The sequence below is a fragment of the Sceloporus undulatus genome, chromosome 6 (assembly GCF_019175285.1).
Source record: "Sceloporus undulatus isolate JIND9_A2432 ecotype Alabama chromosome 6, SceUnd_v1.1, whole genome shotgun sequence".
NCBI classification, from domain to species: domain Eukaryota; kingdom Metazoa; phylum Chordata; class Lepidosauria; order Squamata; family Phrynosomatidae; genus Sceloporus; species Sceloporus undulatus.
Window position 1 is genome coordinate 4076567 of NC_056527.1, and position 21821 is coordinate 4098387.

General features: G+C 42.9%; 2 protein-coding genes across 2 annotated transcripts in view; one reads left to right on the forward strand and one right to left on the reverse strand.

Moving 5' to 3' along the window:
* Positions 1-16985, reverse strand: part of TMIE (transmembrane inner ear) — a 20040-nt gene extending 3055 nt beyond the window's left edge. The window contains exons 1-2 of the mRNA XM_042471860.1: positions 16774-16985; positions 6593-6710 (exon numbers count right to left, since the gene is read on the reverse strand). Coding sequence (XP_042327794.1) covers positions 6593-6710; positions 16774-16875 — 220 coding nt within the window. The 5' untranslated portion in view covers positions 16876-16985. The remainder of the gene's footprint in view (positions 1-6592; positions 6711-16773) is intronic.
* Positions 16986-20381: 3396 nt separating this feature from the next.
* The window catches only part of ALS2CL (ALS2 C-terminal like), a 49199-nt gene continuing 47759 nt past the window's right edge, over positions 20382-21821 (forward strand). Inside the window, 1 exon segment of the mRNA XM_042474837.1 lies at positions 20382-20427. The gene's annotated coding sequence lies outside the window, so the exon portion shown is untranslated.

Sequence of the window (21821 nt, forward strand, 5' to 3'; positions counted from 1 at the left end):
CGTTTATTTGCATAGTGCCATAGGCTTTACATAGCCCTTTACAAAGGAGAGAAAACAACTATCCTTTTAGATCAACTTGGGCAGCTTCAGCTTGGTTTTTAAAGTCCTCTTGCTGGGTTATGGATTCTAGGAGCTGAAGTGCAAAACTGTTGTGTTGAAAGGACCATCCCAAGGCACAGCAAGAGAGGAGGGCTCCAGTACCTTAAAACATCTGGCCAGTTTTGCCATCCGAAACAGTGATGCTTGCTTAATGGTGTAAATCTTTCCTCCATGCCTTGCCCTGACAGTGTTCCTACTCCAAAGCCAGCGCCAAGCTGAGAAATAAGAGCTTCATAATGCTGGAAATGCAATGCACCCCGGGGTGGGCTTAAACCGTCCGTGCAATTTAAACGTTTGCAGATTTTAAGCTTCTGTAACTGAAACCTCCTTTGGCTGCAAATCAAATCCCTGACATGTTTATAAAGCTGAAACATGTTGGGAGTAAAATTTGGGATTTTTCAGAAAATGAAAAAAGAAAAGAGAGTGAAAGAGGAAGATTGCTGCTGTGTTTCCAGGCACAACGCAAGTGCTGGGGAGGACTTCTAAAGTCCTATTTGGCTCAGGTCCAGGCTATCTGGTGGACTATATCTCCCCCGATGAACCTGCCCCGATCCTGGGATTTGCAGGAGACACCTTTCTTTCAGTCCTATTACTTTTGCAAGTTTGGTTGGTGGACAGAAGAAACAGGGACTTCTCGGTGGCTGCCTCTCAGTGACTTTCCAACTCCCTCCTTTCTGTCTTTTCATCAGCAGAAATAAAGCAATTTGACATCAGTTTAATTGCCTAGACTCCATAGGATGAAATACTAGGATTTATAGTTCTGTGAGCTATTTATGGGAAAGCTCTGGTGCCCCACCAAACTAAAAAGCCCAGCATTCCATAGCAATGAATCATGGCAGTTACAGTGAAGTCAAAGGGCTTTATTTCTGCAGTATAGCTTCAGTTGTGGATTTCAACAATGGCTAAAAAGTGCCAAGAGTGCAGATTTTGGCTCAACTTTAGAAGAAACTCTCTCCTGGCATCTGTCGGGAATGCGCTCACTGTATCCCGTCTTGCAGGTACTGCATCGATTTGGGGGGTTGGGACAGATGACCTCTGAGGTCTCATCCAATGCTATAATTTCCAAGGCTAAGAGCAGTCTCTTTCTTTGTAACACACGCAGCATCAAGCTTTATTATGAGTCAATCAAAGGGATCCCTTGAGCTGATCCAGATCTGTGCCTCCTTCCTGCAACTGTTTGAAAAGAAAGGTGGAGGATCCTTAAGCAATGTTTGATGAGATTATTTTTATCTAAGCAGAAATCTAAGGCCTTGGGACAAAGGAAGCCACTGATTAAATCAGAAGAATGCATTTGCTCCTCCTCAAACTCATCCTCATGTTGCACTTGGATCAAGGAGACAAAGAAATGCACAAAAAGAAAATTCAGAACAATGCACTTTTATATAGAGAAGGTCTCCAAACCAAGGAGCTCAAAAGACTAACAAGGAAACTCTGGCACTCATTATATTCATGCAACTTTTAGTAAATAGTGCAAATATTGAGAGTGTGCCCACGTCATGCGCAAAGAGAATATTCCAATGGCCGAGGAATGCCTGTTAAAGTTATGAGATTTTATTGGAAATGGATTAAATAACAAAAGATTTAGAAATGATAATTCTAAAAAATGATATTGAAGATTGGCAAAAGATTCTGGAATATTTAACCCAGAAACAGGGGAAATAGTTACTACAGGTTTAATTTTAGATTGAAATGCAAACTGAATAAGGAATGAAAACAACTGAAAGGTAGACTCAGTTTGAGAGAAAGAAGTGGAAAATGTATAGATTGGTAATAATTATAGTTTAGAAAAGAAAGGAAAGGGAACGTTTATATTGAGACAGCCTCTTAAAAGAAGACCTTCAGAGAAGTAAAACTTCTTAAAAGCTGCAAACAAAGAAGTAACGGATGGGGAATGGATGATTCGTGTCATGTTTAGTAAAGTTTGTGTATGCTGCATAGTGGATATGTATGTGATTTGTATTACAAATGTGCTGTGATTTCTTATTAATGCTTTTTTAAAAGAAAATCAATAAAATGTATAAAAAATAAAATAGAAATCTAGTCCACTGTAACTTTGTTAGGCCTGGTCCTACCCTCCGGACTTGAAATGGGTCCGGATCAGTGGCTACAGGTAATCCATAAGGTAATTTTACCAAGTTTTAAAGTATATCATTCTCTGTTCTTGGATACAAAGAAAACAGAAAGAGAAAAAGGAAAGATTGTTGTTCCTCACTGCAGCCTGCTGAGATCTTTGATCCATTTTGGCCAGCCATCATGCCCCGGGGTCAAGAAAACCACCACCAAGGATTCTTTGAAAGTAACTAAGAGATAAGAAGACAATCCCTATCTCCTCCAGGTTTCTTCTTTTATCTGTGTGCTCAGAGCTCAACCCTATGAAGGCAGGGTCCACCCGCCTTTTGGAAACGTGAGATAAAACTTCCTCCGACTTAAGGATTCTTCAGTCTGCTCCCCAAATTTCTTCCCAGGACGAATCTGACTAAAGTGCAGCCTTGCTCTCTTGGATAGCATTTGCACTTTGGTTTGTCCAGAAAGGGCTATGATTTAACCACAACGGCGAATTTCACACTCAGAACCTCCAAGATGGGATCTTCTCCTTTGTGCGGAGTTGCGGTAAGTTTTGCAATCCTAAATATTAACATTCCAAATCTGGAGTGTTTTAAATTGATGGGACAAAGAAAGGGGATCAGAAATGAGTGGTAGATCTCTGGGAATAGAGAGGAGTCTGGGGTTTATCACACGAAGGAAATGGGGAGTTTATCCTATGAATATCCTGGAAAGAATCGTGTAATTACCTGAAACAATTTCACATGATGTCACACAAAACCCACTGTTAAAGTGGTCACAAAGAAGCATTAATGCACATCTTTTTAGGATTTCAGTGACAATGCATTATATATATGGGAGCCCTGAATTATTAGTGTATGTATATATGTATGTGTATATCTAGATCTAGATCTAGATAGGAAAGAGTTTATAAGCCATTATTTGTGTGTGTGTGTGTATTTATTTATTTCAGGGCTCCCTTATTAGTGTGTGTGTGTGTGTATATATAATATAACATATATGGAAGAGTTTATATGCATATATATAAGGGAGCTCTGAAATGTGTGTGTGTATATTTATATATGTGTATATATATATATATCTGAAAGAGTTTATAAGCATACACACACACATTTCAGAGCTCCCTTATTAGTAGGTTTCCAAAGTCTGCAACAGGGAAAGACAGCCCAGTTGTGTTGACAGTATGATGCTGTGTTCCCCAGAGCAATTAGGCAGATAAATGTGTACGTCTGTGTTGTCGTCTTGCTGTTACTATTCCTCATCACGAATGAAAACTTGTCTTGTTGACTGCGCCTTCCCTGGAGGCATGGCTCTTTCCCACCCACAATCTCTTGCTTTACAAAATGAATGCAGTTAGCAGGACAAGACAAACTCGTCCATCTGGCTTGTCTGGAAATGACGGATTCCTTTTCGGTGTGTGAAATAGCATCAGCTATGTGAAAGGGAGCCAGTGTGGTGTGCGGTTTTGAGTGTCAAGCTGTGACTCAGGGGACCAGGGTTCGATTCGCAGCCTGGCCATGAAACCCAATGGGTGACTTTGGGCAAGCCACATTCTCTCAGCCTCAGGGGAAGGCCATGGCAAACCTCTTCTGAACAAATCTTGCCAAGAAAACCCTGTGATAGGTTCACCTTAGCATCACCATAAGTCAGGAATGACTTGAAGGTACACAACAACAACAAACGAGAAATAAAACGAATTCAAGGGCCCATTTGTCGTATACATTTCTTGCAATAAACCAGGATTGGTTGCTGAATGCTCACTGGGCAGCAGCTGCAGACCTTTCTCTCTCTAACAAGCTAAAGAAATCAATTTCAACAGGGAGAAATGTAAAGTACTGCACTTAGGCAGAAGAAATGAAATGCACAGATATAGGATGGGGGCACCTGGACTATATGTGAAAGGGATCTAGGAGTCCTAGAAGTTGAACATGAGTCAACAGTGTGATGCAGCAGCTAAAAAAGCCAATGCAATTCTAGGCTGCATTAATAGAAGTATAGTGTCTGGATCAAGGGAAGTGATAGCCCCATTTTATTCTGCCTTGGTCAGGCCTCGCCTGGAATGATACAGTGTCCAGTTCTGGGCACCACAATTCACAAAATGCTTTTCATTTGGGGTGATCTTTTTCTTTCACCAGCTTTCTTAACCTTTCCATTTTTGGGGGACAAACTTATAGATCTATGCTTTTGGGGAGGTTAACATGTTAGAAGGAGATGGAGGATGGAGCAAGCTTGTTTTCTGCTGCTCCAGAAACTAGGACCCAGAGCAATGGATGCAAGCTACTGGAAAAGAGATTCCACCTCAACATTAGGAAGAACTTCCTTACAGTAAGGGCTGTTCGACAGTGGAACACACTTCTTCCTCGGAGTGTAGTGGAGTCTCCTTCCTTAGAGGTCTTTAAGCAGAGGCTGGATGGCCATCTGTCAGGGTATTTTGTATGTTCCTGCATGGCAGAAGGAGATTGGATGGGATGGCCCTTGAAGACTCTTCTAACTCTATGATTCTATGATTTTCTCCTGCCTGATGGCACTGATGGCATCACTAGGATTGTCTCTTTGACAGAGAAGCGGGGTAAAAATAAATTATTATTATTATTATTATTATTATTATTATTATTATTATTATTAGTGTGGTAACTTATGCTGTCACCCCCGGGCTGGCTGGTGGGCACACCCACAGCCATCCACCTCTTCCAGCCTGGCCCACTCTGCTGTGATGGGGGCTGTGATGCTGCTATCTAGCAACCCATTTTATTGAGGTCTGGCATGGCTGCTCACCCAGCAGCTGTGCCAGAAATGGAAGGCACTATATCCCCCACCAGCAGCCATTGATGGTGGGGCAGAGCTGCTGCCACCCAGCAGTCCATTCCAAGCTGGGTGAGCAAAAAAGAGAGGCAACACCTTTCTTGCTCATCCAGCAGCCATGCCAGCTCTGGAAGGTGGCAGCAGCAACCCATGCCCACCGGCAGTTGCCACTTATGCGTGCCAGAGGCATCTTGGCTGGTGGAGGGGACATCTGGAGATGTCTTGGCACAGATGGGAGTGACTGCCCCACCTGGTCTTCATCATCTTGAAGTGTCACCAGTGTGGTGCACACTGCCTGCACCTCCGTAATGACACCCCTGGCAGCAGGTATCTTCTGTACCAGTGGTCAGCTGTCTGAGGCTCTATCCACACTGCACATTTGTAGGAGTTTTATACCAAATTCCTAGCCATGGTTGTAGCCTATGGAATTCTGGGATTTGTAGTTTGGGGACTTGGAATCCTCTGCTGCTACAGCCTCAATGTTCTCTGAAACTGGTTAAGAAGCCCTGGTGGGGCAGTGGTTCAATGCCTGTACGGCAGCCACTCACTCACAAACCATAAGGTTGCGAGTTCAGTACTAGCAAAAGGGTTGAAGCTTGACTCAGGCTTGCATCCTTGCAAGGTTGCTAAAATGAGCACCCAGATTGTGGGGGGCAATTAGCTTAAACTTTGTAAACCGCTAAGGGAGTGCTTGAAGTGCACTGATAAGCGTTATAGAAGTGTACTTGGTATTGCTATTGAAACTATCTAATACCATACAAAATGACACCGTCATCCAAGAGGCAGCATCTTCCACTATTCAATGGCTCTTACTTTCAAAAGGTTCCTCCTGACGTTGAGGTGGAATCTATTTCCCTGTAGTTTGCATCCATTGTTCCATCTCCTATTCTCTGTAGCAGCAGAAAACAAGCTTGCTCCATCCCTATTGACATCCCTTCAAATACTTAAACATGGCCATCATGTCACTCCCTTGACCATCTCTTCTCCACGTTAAACAGACCCAGCTTCCTAAGTCTCTCCTAATTGGGGCTTGTTGGTTTCCAGACCTTTCACTATTTTGGTTGCCCTCCTCTGGACGCACTCCAACTTGTCAACATCCTTTTTGAATTTTGGTGCCCAGGCATGATATTCCTGGTGAAATCTGACCAAAGCAGAATAGAGGAGCACTATTTCTTCCCTTGACCTAGACTCTCTACTTCTATTAATCCAGCCTAAAATTGCATTGGCCTTTTTAGCTGCCGCATCGCACTGTTGGGTCACATTCAGCTTGTGGTCTACTAAGACTCCCAGATCCCTATCTGGTACACTATTGTCAGGTCAGATTTTACTCATCCTATATCTGAGCCTTTCATTATTTCTGCCTAAGTGCAGTACCTTACATTTCTCCCTGTTGAGAATTATTCGGGAGTACAGCTGTCTCTCCTGGTTCCAGCTTTTGTATCTTCATCCAGAGATCTGAGCAGGGTCAATATGAGCAGATTCACCTCATACACTGAATCCACCTGCCTCAAAATGAATTTGCAGAGGATGGAACCACTCAGTCAACGCAGTAGACATGACTCTATCCCTATAGGCCCTGCCACTATCTTTGGAGGTTAGGCTGCAAGGCAGAAAAACCAGCACTTACTCACGCTCAGGACAAAAATGGCAAAGATCCCAACCACTTGCCAGAGTCGTAAGCCCCAGATCACCACAGTCTCTGAAGTGACAGGGTCTGGCTTCTTTTTAGGTGGTTCAGTGGTGGCCTAAAAGGAGGAAGGAAGGAAAAAGAAGAGGGAAAGGGAGTGAGAGACCACATCCGCAATACACAAAATATCCCAAATGGAGGCACACCAAAAACGAGTAGGGCTTGGAAAGGGACTCTTTCAGGACATGTAAATGCTCGCAATGAGCTGCCGATGTTGCCGAGAACACTCTTGTAGAAAGCAAAGGAAGAGGCCAACATGGCTGAACGAAAGAAGCTGGCAATTCTCTGGAAGCCCCAAATTTCCAAAAAATAAAATAAAATAATAATAATTTATTTTTTTAAAAAATCGAAGGAACCTTGGGCTTTTTTTAGATCTTTTTCTCCTGAGTGAGGATGCAGAATGGAATCAAGTTCAGAACAGCCTTTTAAAAACAATACAATTCAGATATATGTTCCTTGCAAATTGGGTATCTGCCTATGGAATCTATAGATCATGGCTTTTGGAAGACTCTTGATAACAAAAAGAATGCAATGGAGGGCACTGCCACCTGCTGCACAGAATGGGTATTACAGCCATTAAAATTGTAAGTTTGTAATTCATTCAATAGTAGTTTAGTGCTGGGAGATAAAGAATACATTGGTCCCTCCACATTCGTTTGGGTTACGGGTGAAGGACCCCCATGAATATGGAAAAACTGCAAATAAAAAACACTATTCTTTTTACTGAGAGAACAACCCTCTAGGAAACTCCAGGTCCGCTAGTGAAACTCTGTTCTCAACGTCTGCCAGAAGTTGACTATAGAACCATGTTGGAGGATCTACAAATGCCTAGAGGAGTGTTTTTTCTGGGAAGTTCTAGTTTTTCCAGCACAACTCTATAGTCAATTTCTGCCAGAGTTGCACTGGAGGACCTAGAGATTCCTAGAGAGAATGTATTAATCGAAACCGCAAATAACGAAATCCGCAAATGTGGAGAGCCAAATGTACTTACAAATTTTATCATCCTCTGTAAAGAATGTTTTGACACACCTTTGAGAAAATGGTCAACAACCAATATATATGGCATAAGAACAGTTAGGCAACAAGACAATTATTTTTTGTGCCAAACCTGCTGTTTCTGCAGTAAACACTGTGTAAAAGTACATTTTTAAAAAACACAGACACAGTTGTTCCTTTGAAGACTTAAATTAGCAAGAATTGACAGCCCTAATTTACAAACAGGACAGAAAGGTTTTTTAAAATGCACCATATTCAAGCACTGAGCCAAACTGGATTATTTCTGCAGTGCAGATGCAGCCCAGGAATCTTCTCTTATTCATAGGGTCACCAGAAGTCACACTTCGTGGCAAGTAACAACAACAACAACCGGTCCCTTACACCAAATGAAAACAAAACAAAACCCCAAGGACTGTATAGGCACATGCAGCATCTAGATGGGGAGAGAATATATAACTCCTCCTCATCCACTTGCTCTTTGGGGAATTCTAATGGTTGATATTTGACCACCAGCGTTGCCTTTATCTGACGCCAACTTGCTCTCAATTTTAATGCAAGAATAAACAGGGAGGGTTGGTGTCAGTTGTCCACAAATGCATAGTTCATCTCTGGGCAAAAGAAACCTGATTTCCCTCATGCCAGGTCTCTGCTCATAATCCTTTTTCCCATGCAGAGAGACAGCATGCGCCGCTCCTGCCAGACAGCGTTTGCAATTTCTGAGGATTATATTTCTCACTGCCTCCATCTCCTTGGAAATACCATTTCGCTGTCTCTAAGGATGGAGGGGAAAATAAAAGATCTACTCATTTGAAATGTGGGGCTGGATGAGAGCCCTATGAATACCTCTGCCAAAAAGACAAGTGCAAAAATATATACAAACATGTGTGTGTGTGTGTCTGTGTGTGTTTACACACACACACACATTACTGTAGTTAAATTTGTATTTATTAACTTTGCAGATATGAAGTTAGTAAAAAGAAGATATTAACTTAGTGAAAGAAGGAGAAAGGTAACATTCACAGTTGGGCCTGATACTGAAGGGAAATTGTCTCATTGTACTGTTGTTGTTGTTGTTGTTTGTATAACTGATTAATAAGTTTGGATTTGAAGACAGATGCTTCAACGACAGAAGATTAGTTTTGTAGAATGATATTAATATCCTATTGTATTGTATTACATTATATATCTTACACACACACACACACGGAAAAGACAGTATTGCTCAGTAAAGTGGAAGGCAATCAGAAAAGAGGAAGACCACATTACTGGACTCTATCAAGAAACCCACGGCTGCCCTGAATGTGCAAGACCTCAGCAGAGCCATTGATAACAGAGTCTCTGGAATGGCTGCTGGCACACTGCAGAATTAAAGCAGGTTGGCACCCCTGCTGTTCCTAGCTCTGGTTGTACTTCCAGAAAGTGACTTTTCCAAGCTTTGCTTGAGATTCCCAAATAGAAGGGGTGAGTTGGTGGAATAATTTTAAGAGAGCCAGTATGGCCTTGGGGTTTGAGTGTTGGACCATGACTCTGGAGACCAGGATTCAGTTCTCATTTTGGCTGTGAAGCCCTTGGACAAGTCATACTCTCTCAGCCTCAGAGGATGCCAAGGGCAAAGCTCCTCTGAACAAATCTTGCCAAGAAAACCCCATGACATGTTCGTCTTAGGGTCGCCGTAAGTCAGAAATGAATTGAAAGAACACAACAGCAGCAACAACAATGATAGTAGCCTTTGGGATTTGCAGTGTCCCAATGCATTTGTTCTGCAGTGTGGCAACAGCCAAGTCTTTTGGAGATCTCTCACTCATTGGGTTGCTGTAAACTGAAGCCAACTTGATAACTTGTTTTAATTTTTTTATGGCACTATGTTTTTAGAATGGTTATTGTGAGCCACCTTGAGTCCCTTCGAGAAGAAAGGTGGGATAGAAATTAATTAATTAATTAATTATAACTGCTAACAACAGCAAAGAGTAGGGAATGCAGCCCCGGACTCCTTGCCTGTAGCTGTGTAAAATATTCCCATCTGATATGGCTGAATTTCCTTGACCAGAGATCAATTTTGCAGAGACAGTGGATGACCCAAAACACTTGCGGATTTTGACAGCTGTGTCTTTAACAGACACAAGATCTCCCCAGTTTAGCCGGCTATCAGGTTATCGCCAAGCCTCACTTGGCATCTGAACAGCAAACTACAGCTGGAGGCATAAGAACAGGATGGCATCTCTTTCCTTTTTCTGTGTTGTTTGTTGCTGCATGCCTGCAAGTCATTTCTGACTTATGGCAACCCTAAGGTGAGGCTTTCATGGGGTTTCCTTGGCAAGATTTCTTCTTCACTGCCTTCCCCTGAGGCCAAGAGAGTGTGACTTGCCCAAGGTCCCCCAGTGGGTTTCATGGCCAAGCTGGGAATTGAACCCTGGTCTCCAGAGCCTTAGTCCAACTGTTAAGTCACTACATCACAGACATAATGTCCTCCCTCCTTAGTCTGTTCCCAATCTCTGGAGTCATGGGGGGGGGGCAGGGAGTTTGGCCCACATTGGGTGACACTCTGTGGCAGTGGTCCCAAACAGTGCCCTTCAAGAAATGTTGGACTCCAGCTTCCAGAAGCCTCAGCCATGTTGGCCAATAGTCTAGGATTCTGGGAGCTGAAGCCCAAAATCCCTTAAAGAGCACAGTTTGGGGACCACTGCCCTATTGGGGTGTGTGACACCATTGCTCCCCAAATGTCTGCCTTTTGGCAGAAATGGGCTGTGGAGTTTGCCATAATAATAATAATAATAATAATAGTACCCTGGAGGTCATTGGAAGAGAATGTGGGAGTGGGGCAAGGCTCAGTGGGTAGAGAAAGGTCAGGTCTCAGGTTTCCTCTTTTAAATTTATTTTTTACCAAACATCACATCTTACCAAACTTTCACTTCAACCGCATGGAACAATGTATATGTAGATACGTTTTGCCTGTGCATTTGCTGTTTATGTCACAACTATGTCCGTGACATTCAGTGATATATGGGAATCATGATTTACGAGTCACATTGGTACAAAAAACATTAGTACGGATGCTGTAGGGTGTGGAATGGGAGGAGGTCAATGGTGGAGCTGGCATCATGAGTTACCGCACCCGATGATGCCAATCGTAGTGACGACACTGTCTCACAAAGCTGTCTTGAGGCTAGACACATATTATTCCCTTTTGCTTTTGGGGTTTGCAACTAGGCAGAGGGCAAACTGGGATGCTGAAGACTCAGGACAGAGGAACAAATCCTTGACCCTCCGTGAAAATTGCTTGGGAAGTTTCCAGTTGTAGCTTCTGGTGCACTCCTTAAGTTTTATTCTTTTGAAACAATTTGTTGTGGTGGTTATGATGTGCCTTCTAGTCATTTCCAACGTATGGCGACCCTAAGGCAACCCTATTATGGGGTTTACTTGGCAAGATTTGTTAGAGGAGGTATGTCATTGCCTTCCCTTGAGGCTGAGAGCATGTGACTTATGCCACCCAAAACTCACAGACCTGCCACACTGCAGATTTAATGCAGTTTGACATCCTATGGAATCCTGGGATTTGTAGTGGCACCAGGGCTCTCTGACACACACAGAAGGCTAAATATCTCACAAAACTACAAACCCCAGACTTCCAGACCATTGAGCCACAGCAGTTGTGTCATGCTGCGTTAATTCTGCAATGTGGCAGCAGCCTTTGTTATTTTTTGGTACATGAATGTCTCAGAATGTGTTGTGAAATTCCCCAACGAAAAAAGAACATATAATGGCTAAAATGGAGATAAAATTCAAGTTGTAAATGAGCTAGATTGAGAAAAGGTGATTATTTTAAAAAGTGTATATGCACCAACAACGCCTGTATTGAAAGAAATGCATTCCAGTTAATTGAATTAATTGAAATTTTCCTGCAAAATTAATAAAAACACCAATCCTAAGAATGGGCCTGAAATAAACTTAAGGTTGGACAAGTTCTTGAAGTTTAGACCCAATTGAACCTGACTGGAAATCTGAGAATGATTCAAAACGATAGATTTGGCCACTTTGTCTTATGGAGACTCCTGCTCCAGAGAATCATAATCCTCACGTTTTTTACAAAATGGAGTAGTAGTGACCCTCTTGTTCCCCTGTTTTCAAAGCCAGCATCAAGTCTTTTATCTTTGCTTTCAGTCCTTGAAAGTTCATTTTGTACTAACTGAGAGGCAAATGCAGGGGAACAGCAAACAGTTGAAGTAGTGTCTGAAATACTGGGAGGAAAGAATTTAAATAAAGATATGAAGTAAAGTGCACTTTACTCAGCGCACGGTGGCAGAGATACGGGAAGCATAAAATGAAAGCATGAAGAAAAGTGCCCTTTAATATTTAGTTTTTCTTTCAACGCTGCTAAACAAAAATCACTTGCAGCTGTATACAGTACTTCTCTGGGTTAGAAATGTCCACATTGTTGTTGTTTTGGGTAAACTGTACAATGCCTTACTAACCTGAAGGAATCCTTGCTATTTAGGACTTTTTAAAAAATCTTTCTTTCTTCCGTTTTGCTTTTAAATGATTATTTTTACCAAATCTTAGCCTTTTGGAGCTTTGTACAATCCATCATGGATTTCTGCACTGAGCAAAGTTGCGTGTGTGTTGTGTGCCTTCAAGTTGTTTCCCACTTATGATGAGTCTATCATAGGGTTTCCTTGGTAAGATTTGATCAGAGGAGGTTTGCCATGGCCTTCCCCTGAGGCTGAGAGAGTGTGACTTGCCCAAGTGGGGTTCATGGACAAACAGAAATCAAACCCAGAGTCTCCAGAATCATAGTCCAACACTCCAATCACTACACTGTAGAAATAATGCAGTTTGGCACCAGTTTAGCTGCCATGGTTCCATCCTACAGAATCCTGGAATTTGTAGTTTGATGAGCCATGAAAACTCTTTGGTAGAGAACGCTAAAGGCCTTGTAAAACTACAAATCCTAGGATTCCATAGGATGGAGCTACAGCATTTAAAGTGGTGTGTCAAACTGCATTATCCCAACTGTGTAGATGCATCCTGAGTCTGATGCCGTCTCAGAGGGAGGCAGGCATCACAAGTGCAGTCCAATATGGGTCTACTCAGAATTAAGCCCTAATAACTTCCATGGGACTTACTCTCAGGTAAATGCATGTAATAATGCAACTTCATTCTTTCTCTTGGTGGGAGAGGAGTTGGACTACTAGGTGGAGCAATTGCACAAAGATTCCCTACCTTTCCATGGAAAGAAAAGGCTTCTTCTTACCTCTGTTCCATTTTTGAATACTTCCAAAACCACAAGCCAAGTCTGCTCAGAAGTGAGTCCCACTTATTTCAATGAGACTTATTCCCTCCTACACCTCAGTACACTACAGTGGGACTTATTCCCTACAAACTACACCATAGCAATAATGTAGTTTGACACCACTTTAACTGCCATGGCGCCATCCTACACAATTCTGGGATGTAGAGGCACCAAAAGACTCATAGGCAGAGAATGTGAAAGACCTTGTAAAACTCCAAATCTCAGGATTCCATAGGATTGAGCTACAGCACACAAAGAGGTGTCAAACTGCATTATTTTTCCCATGTAGATGCACTTTCAGAAAGTATCCTTTCTTTGCCTTCTCATCACTGGAAAGGAAGGCAGCAAATGGCGAAAAGTCTACTTACCTCCATGAGAAATGGAAAGAAAGGGGCAAAGAGTAGGAAGCCTCTGTAACTAGGGGCTGGATAGTGACAAAAGGCCTTGGAATGGTCACTTTAAGGCCAATAAATTGACTTGAGCACAACTTTTCATGGACTTCAATCAGCCTCCTCAAACTCAGTTGCCTCTGTCCAATTGCCAGCCTCAACTAGAGTTGACCCATGGAACCAATGGCAAAGTGGTGAGTCAACACTTAGATGCATCCAACTGATTCAATGGGGTCTACTCTCATTGGGAGTTGCCATTGATTTTGGGCCAGGGGTGGGAATTATGCAGCCCTCCAGATGTTGTTGGACTGCATCTCCCAGCCTTCCTCATTGCTGGTGAAGGCTGCTGGGAGTTGCAGCCCAACAACATCTGAAAGGTCACACAAAGCCCCTTTAAAAGGTGGATAGTGAAGCAAGCTTGCTTTGAACTCAGAAGGAAAAATAAAATAATTTTCAATGGAGAAGCTTCTTGCTTTCCGAAGACGCAATGGCCGAGAAAAAGAAGGCTGTCTAGATTATACCTCTAAAGGAAGAAGAAAAGAGAAAGTGAAGATAGAATCTGTGGCATTGCAACGAATTGGGGTGAGATGTTAAAAATCTCGCGTGAAAATTGAGTGTAATTCAAATATTGTATTCTTTTGGGCAGCTGGTATATCTCTGGGGTGCCTTGCTTGCCACTTCAAACCAATATTCTGTTCCCATCCACATCTCAGGTGCATTTATTATTTTTCTTCCATGAGTTACATTTCTAGCCTGGCTCCTCTGCCCCATGAGCTGAAGATGGTGCACATGGCTCTCCTCTTCCCCACTTTATCTTCACAGCAACCCTGTGAGGTAGGCTGAGGGGTCACCCAAGATGTTTCATAGGGACTTAGCAAACTGACTTCAATTAAGTACAATAGCATCAAAAATCCACAAAACAGTGATACCTTTATTGGCCCAACCAAATGCAAAAAATACATGTGGCAAAGCGTTTGGTTGGCCCTATAAAGGCATCACTGTTTTGTGGGTTTGGGATGTTATTGTGCTTTGCCAGATGGCCAACACGGCTACCTTTGGATATGGCTTAATTTAAGAATCACACTTTTGATCCATTTTGCTCAGTGTTGTCAGCTCTAATCTGCAGTAATCGTTCGCAAGAGTGCCTTTCTTTTCAGGCTCTGCTTGGAGATGCTTTGTAATCCTTTCTGGAGGTCTCCCATCTGAGTACTAACCAAGTCTGACCCTGCTTAGCTTTGGAAATCAGATACGATTGCTCAGAAAAGAATAAAGGTGCTTTAATAGTCAATTAAGGCATTTTACAAAATGCCTCATTGTGTGTGTGTGTGTGTGTGTGTGTGTGTGTGTGTGTGTGTGTTAGAAGCACTGCCTTTAAATGCTGGTCCATGCTGAGCCACATTCCAAATTTCTTCTGAATGTCTGTTATCTATTGCTTGTGAAATGTGATTGTTTTTGCGTGAGTGGTGGCGAGCGAGTTGGGTCAATGTGTAATAAAGGAACTGAGATCACTTATACTAACAATTGAGGGTCCACCTGGATTGGGAAATATCCCAGAGTAACACAGCGCTCATGAATTTCCAATAATAATGATAATGATAATACTATACTGATGTTGCAGATGCATGTTACAGATGCATTTGAGGAGGGTATTAATTTATGGCTAAATTCAGCTCAAGGATCCCATAGCAAGACTGAATGCTCTTGACAAGCTTCCTTCTTTCATCTAAAGAGATATTGCAAAGAGCTCTGGATTCATAGGGTTGCAAGGTTGAAAAGGAGATTTCAGCAAGCTTTTGGAAATGATCTTTTACTATTTCTCCTGCTCTTCCCATAATCATTTGCATTTAAGCAGGGTCTGGGTAGCCATCTGTCAGGGATGCTCCAGTTGTAGTGAGAGCCTGGGAAATTTCCTTTTCTAGACTACAAATTTCAAAACTCTCTGCCTTTCCTGGTTTCTGGATGTATTCTGTGTTGTAGAAACCCATTCAAAAGGTGCTTTTCACATATTTAAATTATTTCTGTTGCTTTAATTTGTTGAACCTGTTCTTTTAATGTTATTTGTAAGCTATCCCGAGACCTTTTTAAATATAGAAATATAACAACAACAACAACCAGGTCTTTTCTCACATGGCCTTGAAGAAGAGTTGGGAAAGTTCCTGTTTTGGACCACATCTCCCAGTATCCCCCAATCCCTTGAAACTTTTCCAAGCTCAAGGGGAGAGTATTCATCTTTGAAAGAACATACAATTGCCCGTTTTCTTTCCGCTGAAGAAGGCAATCGCAACAGAATGAAGCAACATTATTTTGGTTTCTTGCTCCAGCACAAGTCTGCAAAGAACATTCTAACACAAAATCCACAATGTAGGGATTCAGCCGTCCCTAAAAGCCCCAGGTGCTGAGTTGCAGTCTTTCCCTGTATCTAAGAACAAGCCTTGACTATAGTGGTGAAAAGGAAAAGCCCTCTGCACATTCTCAAGGGTACCCTCTCTCCTATTTCAAGTATACCAGAGCCAGCCTGGCTGATTTGAAATTCTGCAAGCCTCTTCCATCCCCAGAGCACTGCACATTATCATGCTTTCTTCTGACAGCCATGAGGACCAGGAGCTTGATCTCCGAATACAGTCGGCTCCGTGTCCACAGATTCTGCATCCACAGATTCAAACATCTATCACTTGCAAATATTATTTTAAAAAATAATAATTCCCCAAAGCAAACATAATTACATGGGTTTGTTGCTCCAGGATAGGTCCGTAAAGAACAACGTAACCCAAAACCCACAATGTAGGGATTCAATCTAGCCCTCTATATCTACAGATTCTATATTCATGGATTCAACCATCCATGGCTTGAAACTATTATTAAAAAATAGTAATCCCCCAAAGCAAACAAAATTGCATCAGTTTGTGGTTCCAGGATAAGTCTGTAAAGCACAACCTAACCCAAAACCCACAGTGTTGCCCTCCATCTCCACAGATTCTGCATCTGTGGATTCAACCATCCATGGCTTGAAAATATTATTTAAAAAATAACAGTTCCCAAAAGTAATCCTTACTTTTGTTATTTTATATAAGGAAACTATTTTACTACCCCCTTGTATATCATAGGACCTGAACATCCATGGATTTTGGTATCCCTGTGGAGTCCTGGAACCAAAATGCCAGTGGATACCAAGGATCCACTTTATAAACAAACATCCTGGACTCCAAAATACATGGCTTTTTTTTGTGTGTGTTGCCTTGGGTGCCTTTCTGGGCAAAAGGCAGGATATATGTCAAATAAATAATGAAATAATAATAATAATAATAATAATAATAATAATAATAATAATAATATGACAGAACTGGAGAAAGTAAGTGATTTTGGCTAAGCCTCTGCCCTTACTGGTAGCACCCAGAGCCTAAAAGATTTGGCCATCTGTCCCTTTCTGGGAATCTTTCCCCATTGCTTACCCTGATCAGCTGGCTCAAGGCAGCCCTGGAGTAACAGAGAAGCAAGGAAGGTGAACCTCCAAACTGGCACAAGGGATTTCGTGCATTCTGGTCCCACGCCATCTTATCTTCCGCCTTTGTGTCTCTCGCTTATGTCTTGATGCAAACTGGATCCTCTCGCGAAGGGGAGGAATGGATCCCCGGAGAGCTGTCTTGTCATGCCGTCCCACGACATCTGCCAACAGTGACCCGGCACCTTCTCTGTTGCCTTTCTGTGTTCTTCTCTTGCAGCTTCAGTAGCAAGCTCTTGCAAGAGCCATTCATTAATTCATTAGGCTGGGTTGCCTTACGCATCGCTTTGGTCTGGAGAGCAGCCAACCATGGGCAAGGACTGAGCTCCCCTGCATGTGTTTTGTGTGAGACATTGCTAGCAGAGCAGCAGCTACTAGTCAGAATCTGCTCCCTGGAGAAGCAACTCATCCACTTAGTTCGGGTCTGCTTTCTTTCCAGTGGATGGATGGCTTTGGTTCACTTGGCATCTTCCTCTGACTTGCATTGCACAAAGGAGAAGAAGATGAGAGATGTATGTATGACCTCTCCCTAGGAGCTCTCCAACTCAGGTTTGTGAATAGCGACTCACCTGGGTCAAGTAAGGATTGCTGTATATGCTCATGTATAATTCTAGAAATTTTAGTCAAACAATTGACCCAAAAACCTGACTCGACTTATCCAGGGGTCAGTGAAAGTACTGTACTTTAACTCTTATTAAAAAAGGAACCGTCTGCTGTTCAAAGGCAAGAGCATAATCTGCCCTGGAAGCACTGACCCTCCTCTACTCTCTCATCCATCCAGCTTTTAGTGTGAGCACAGTTATGCCTGCTTGAATTTTGTAAATTCTTTGGCATTGTTTCCCTTTGATTCATCCTTTAGATCCTTGTTACAAGCCTCTAGGTTTTATTCTTGACTTATCCATGGGTCATATCAAAATCCATAATTTTGATCCCCAAAACCTGCTCTCGACTTTTACATGAGGTCGACTGATAGTCGAGAATTTACACTACCTCCAGGTGACCAGCGCCATAAGATGCTCAGTAGCAGAGAGAGCCATTCCATGGTGGAATAGAATGCCTTGGAGGATAGTGGACCTTCCTGCTTTGGATGTCTTTATTATACAAAGGTTGGATGGCCATTTTTGAAGAGTGCTTTAGATGTGTCCCGCATGACTGAGATTGGACTAAACTGTATGTTTCTGTAGATCATTTGTTTTTCTACTGGAAAGAGACTTGGTTCCAGGAGCATAACTATGATCGGACTGAAGTGGGCATGGTTCCTGCCCTCCCACCTATGAGGGGCCCCCTGCTTTGTATTCAACCCCGGCCCCAACGTAATGGTCTCAGTGGCCATTTTGGGGGCTGTTTTTCATACCCTACAGCTGTCCCAGTTTGGTAGGGACAGCCCCAATTTATCATCTCACTTTCTCAATTGCTTTTACAATGTCCTGGTTTCTCTCTTCTCCTCTCATTCCCCCCCCCCCCCCTTCCTCTGCTTATTTCAGTTGCTGCAAACTGAGTTCAAAGAGCAATAGTAGTTTGCTGGATTGTGGTTAAAAAAAAAGGAGGGGATCAGTCTTGCCCTTTCCAGTAAGCTTAGGCAAAAGCAAGCTGCAGCAGCCTCTCTTTGCTTGTATGTTCTTCCTTATTAATAACTTTCTTGACCACACTCTGATGTTGCTTTGCCACACATTTATCAGTTTTCACCTGTGCAATGTTGGAGGGTATGGTATTTGTATGCTAAGAGCCGGCGTGGTGTACTGGTTTGAGACTGCAAGTCTGGAGGCCAGGGTTCAAATCCCTGATCAACCATGGAAACCCACTGGTTGACCCTGGGCAGGTCCCACTCTCTCAGCCTCAGAGTAAGGCAAATCAAGAAAACTCTGGTATAGTCTTGCCTTAGGGTTGCCATAAGTCAAAAGCAACTTGAAGGCACCCAACAACAACAATGCTATTTGTACCTCTTACCCAGGTCCCCGCAGATTCTGTTGTGCCCCTGGTTCATTCCCCATCCAATATTTCCTTGCATTATTTCTTTCAGAAGCAAAAATAGGAATGCAAGACAGCGCTTGGGTGGCTGTGGGTGAGGCAGCTGAAGGAGTGGGGGAAGGAATTTGGGTTTGGTGAGCCAACAAATCTTGAGCTCCAGGTCCACCGTAGAATATGGCCCACTGTGGAATATACACTGTAGAGCAGGGGTAGGCAACCTGCGGCCCGCGGGCCGGATGCGGCCCAGCAAGGCCTTGGGACCGGCCCCAGCCCAGTCCTGCTGCCGATTGCCACCGGGGCCTTTGGCCTCTCGCGCGCAGGGGCAAGGGGGGCAATTGTCTATAGACGCCTCAGAAACATGCATTTATATTAACATTTTTTAAAAAATCAGCAATTTTTTTTTGCATGTCATCCACTTTTTTTAAAAAAGTGTCCACCATTTGAAAATGTTGTCCTACATTTGTCCCGGTTTATTTATTTATTTTAAATATTTATTTATTTATTTATTTGTTGGCTTCAGCCCCCCAGTTGTCTGAGGGACAGCAACCCGGCCCCCGCTCAAAAAGATTGCCTACCCCTGCTGTAGAGTATACTATGGCCTGTTACAGACTGCCAAAATAAAGCTGCTTCAGGTCTCTTTGGAAGTATGCTGTTTAAATGATGCATGCACCCTAAGAATCCAGAAGCTGCACCAAAGCTGCACTCCAGTGCTTAGGAATGGAGTGTGGCTTTGGCGTGACCTCCGGACTCTTAGGACCCAGGCATCATTTAAACAGCATACCTCCAAATAGACCCGAAGCAGCTTTATTTTGGCAGTCTGTAACAGGCCTATGTTACAGAATATACTTCTATAACAATGCTGTTGCACCTTCACAGCAGGAGGGTTTCACAGAAAACACAAAAAGAAAACCCCTGTTTCCCCAACCTCGATTGCTACATTACTATGACGATCATTGAATTGACTATTGTCTGTTAGGAGTTTATCACACAAAGGAGACTGGGAGTTTATCCCGTGAATATCCCGGAAAAATTGCGTAATTACACAAAACGATTTTGCACAATGTTTCTGACTTATGGCAACCCTGTTGTGGGGTATTGTTGGCAAGATTAGTTCAGAAGGGGTTTGCCATTGCCTTCCTGTGAGGCTGAGAAAGTATGACTTGCCCAAGGTCACCCAGTGGGTTTCATGGTTGAGTAAGGAATTGAACCCTGATTCCTAGAGCCATATTCCAGCACTGAAACCACTATGCCACACTGGCTCCTGGCAGTAGCCTATGTCTCTGTATTTAGGAAGACGCTTTGCGCAGGGCACACTGTCTGTCCTCTTGCAAAACGCTTGGGATCATACCAGCAGGCTTCTTCTTGGCTTCCTGATTTTGTAAGGGTTGTCATATTGATGTATTATCCTCTCCTTTTCAAATTCCCTCGAGGAAAGGCCTGAAGGCCTGACATGGCCTCTTGCCAAAGGCTTTGGCCAACTTGGCTGCCGTTCAGGCCGTTTCCATGCTCACTGGGGTAGGAATGCATGTGCAAAGCATCCCGGGAGGTGGGGATGTGCCTTATTTTTCCTTTGGAATTGTGGCTGCAAGAGCTTTGGAAGCAAGTCTCTTCCGTCAACAACTTTTTGCTGGAACATGTGAGCAAGGAAACCATGTGAGAGACTCCAAGTGTGCATAGGGTGGGGGGGGGGGTTGTGCTGTTTCAGGGTGTGTGTGTGTGTGAGAGAGAGAGAAACCAGAGTAGGACCAGTGGGGTTTCTCAGTGAAAATGATGCACAGCACCACCAATGCCGGCTTCTAAGTCACTTTGTTACTGTTCCTCCAAGAAAGTATCTTCTGAGACCAAACCAGTGAAAAAGTTTGTTTGATGAGCAGACAAGGCATTATTGTCTTTTCTTTTGGGTGGGTAAGTGCTCTTGGTTGCCTTTAAAACAAAAAATGAGCTCACTTTGCCTTCTTGGCTTTTCCTTGTCACTGATGCTATCAAAAATAGAAGGGAAAGAGGCAGAGCCCAGGGGAGTTATTTCTTTAGACCACAGCTCCTAGAAATCCCCAGTGGCCACCCTGGATGGGGATTTGGGGATCTGCAGTCCAAAATAATACCCCCCCCCTCCATGTTTTGCAAAGAAGATAACAGAGGCATTGGAAAGAAGGTCTAACGCAATTTTTATAACATATGAGTTTTGATGGTTGTGATCAGGGAGGGGTTGTTGGTTCCTTTGCAGGACCAGAAATCTAAGACTTCGCTCAAAATAAGCAACCAGTCTGAAAAGTCAGGAATATGTAAATAAAGCTACTAAAATTGTTTATAGAAATAACCTGCCCAAATTTAGCCTGAAATGGAAACAATTTTTCTTTTAAAGCAAGAGTTCATCTAACAACCACAGGCTGCAGAGCAAAAGGACAAATATGGAAACATAGTTAGCCTTTTACAAAGGGTTGACTTTATTTATTCATTTTTGCTTCTCCTCTGATTTGTTATTTATTTATTTATAAAATTGAATGCAGTTTGGCACCCCTTTAACTGCCATGGCTCCGTGCTATGGAATTCTGGGATTTGTAGTTTTGTGAGATATTTAGCCTTCTCTGTCAGAGAGCTCTAGCAACACACACAAAACCCCCCTATAAATCCCAGGGTTCCATAGGATGCAGCCATGAAAGTTAAAGTGATGTGACAGTTAAAGAATTGGTAACAGGTTGGCAATGCATCTTATAGCCCTATCTTTATGTTTACTGGTCAGCTATCCAAGATTAAGTGAGTAAGCAGTATTTCCTTCGTTGGAAATGGGGTCTGTGCAGTGAAATAAGTCTTGCCTTCATTGGGAAATGATCTTGGTCAGCTATCCAAGATTAAATAAGTAAGTAGTCTTGCCTTTGTGAAGCTGAAGGCTTTCATGGCTGGCATCCATAGGTTTTTGTAGGTTTTTTGGGCTATGTGGCCATGTTCTGGAAGAGTCCTGGAAACATCAGGAATACACTCTTCCAGAACACGGCCACAAAAAACTATAGCCTTGCCTTTATTGCACTTCAT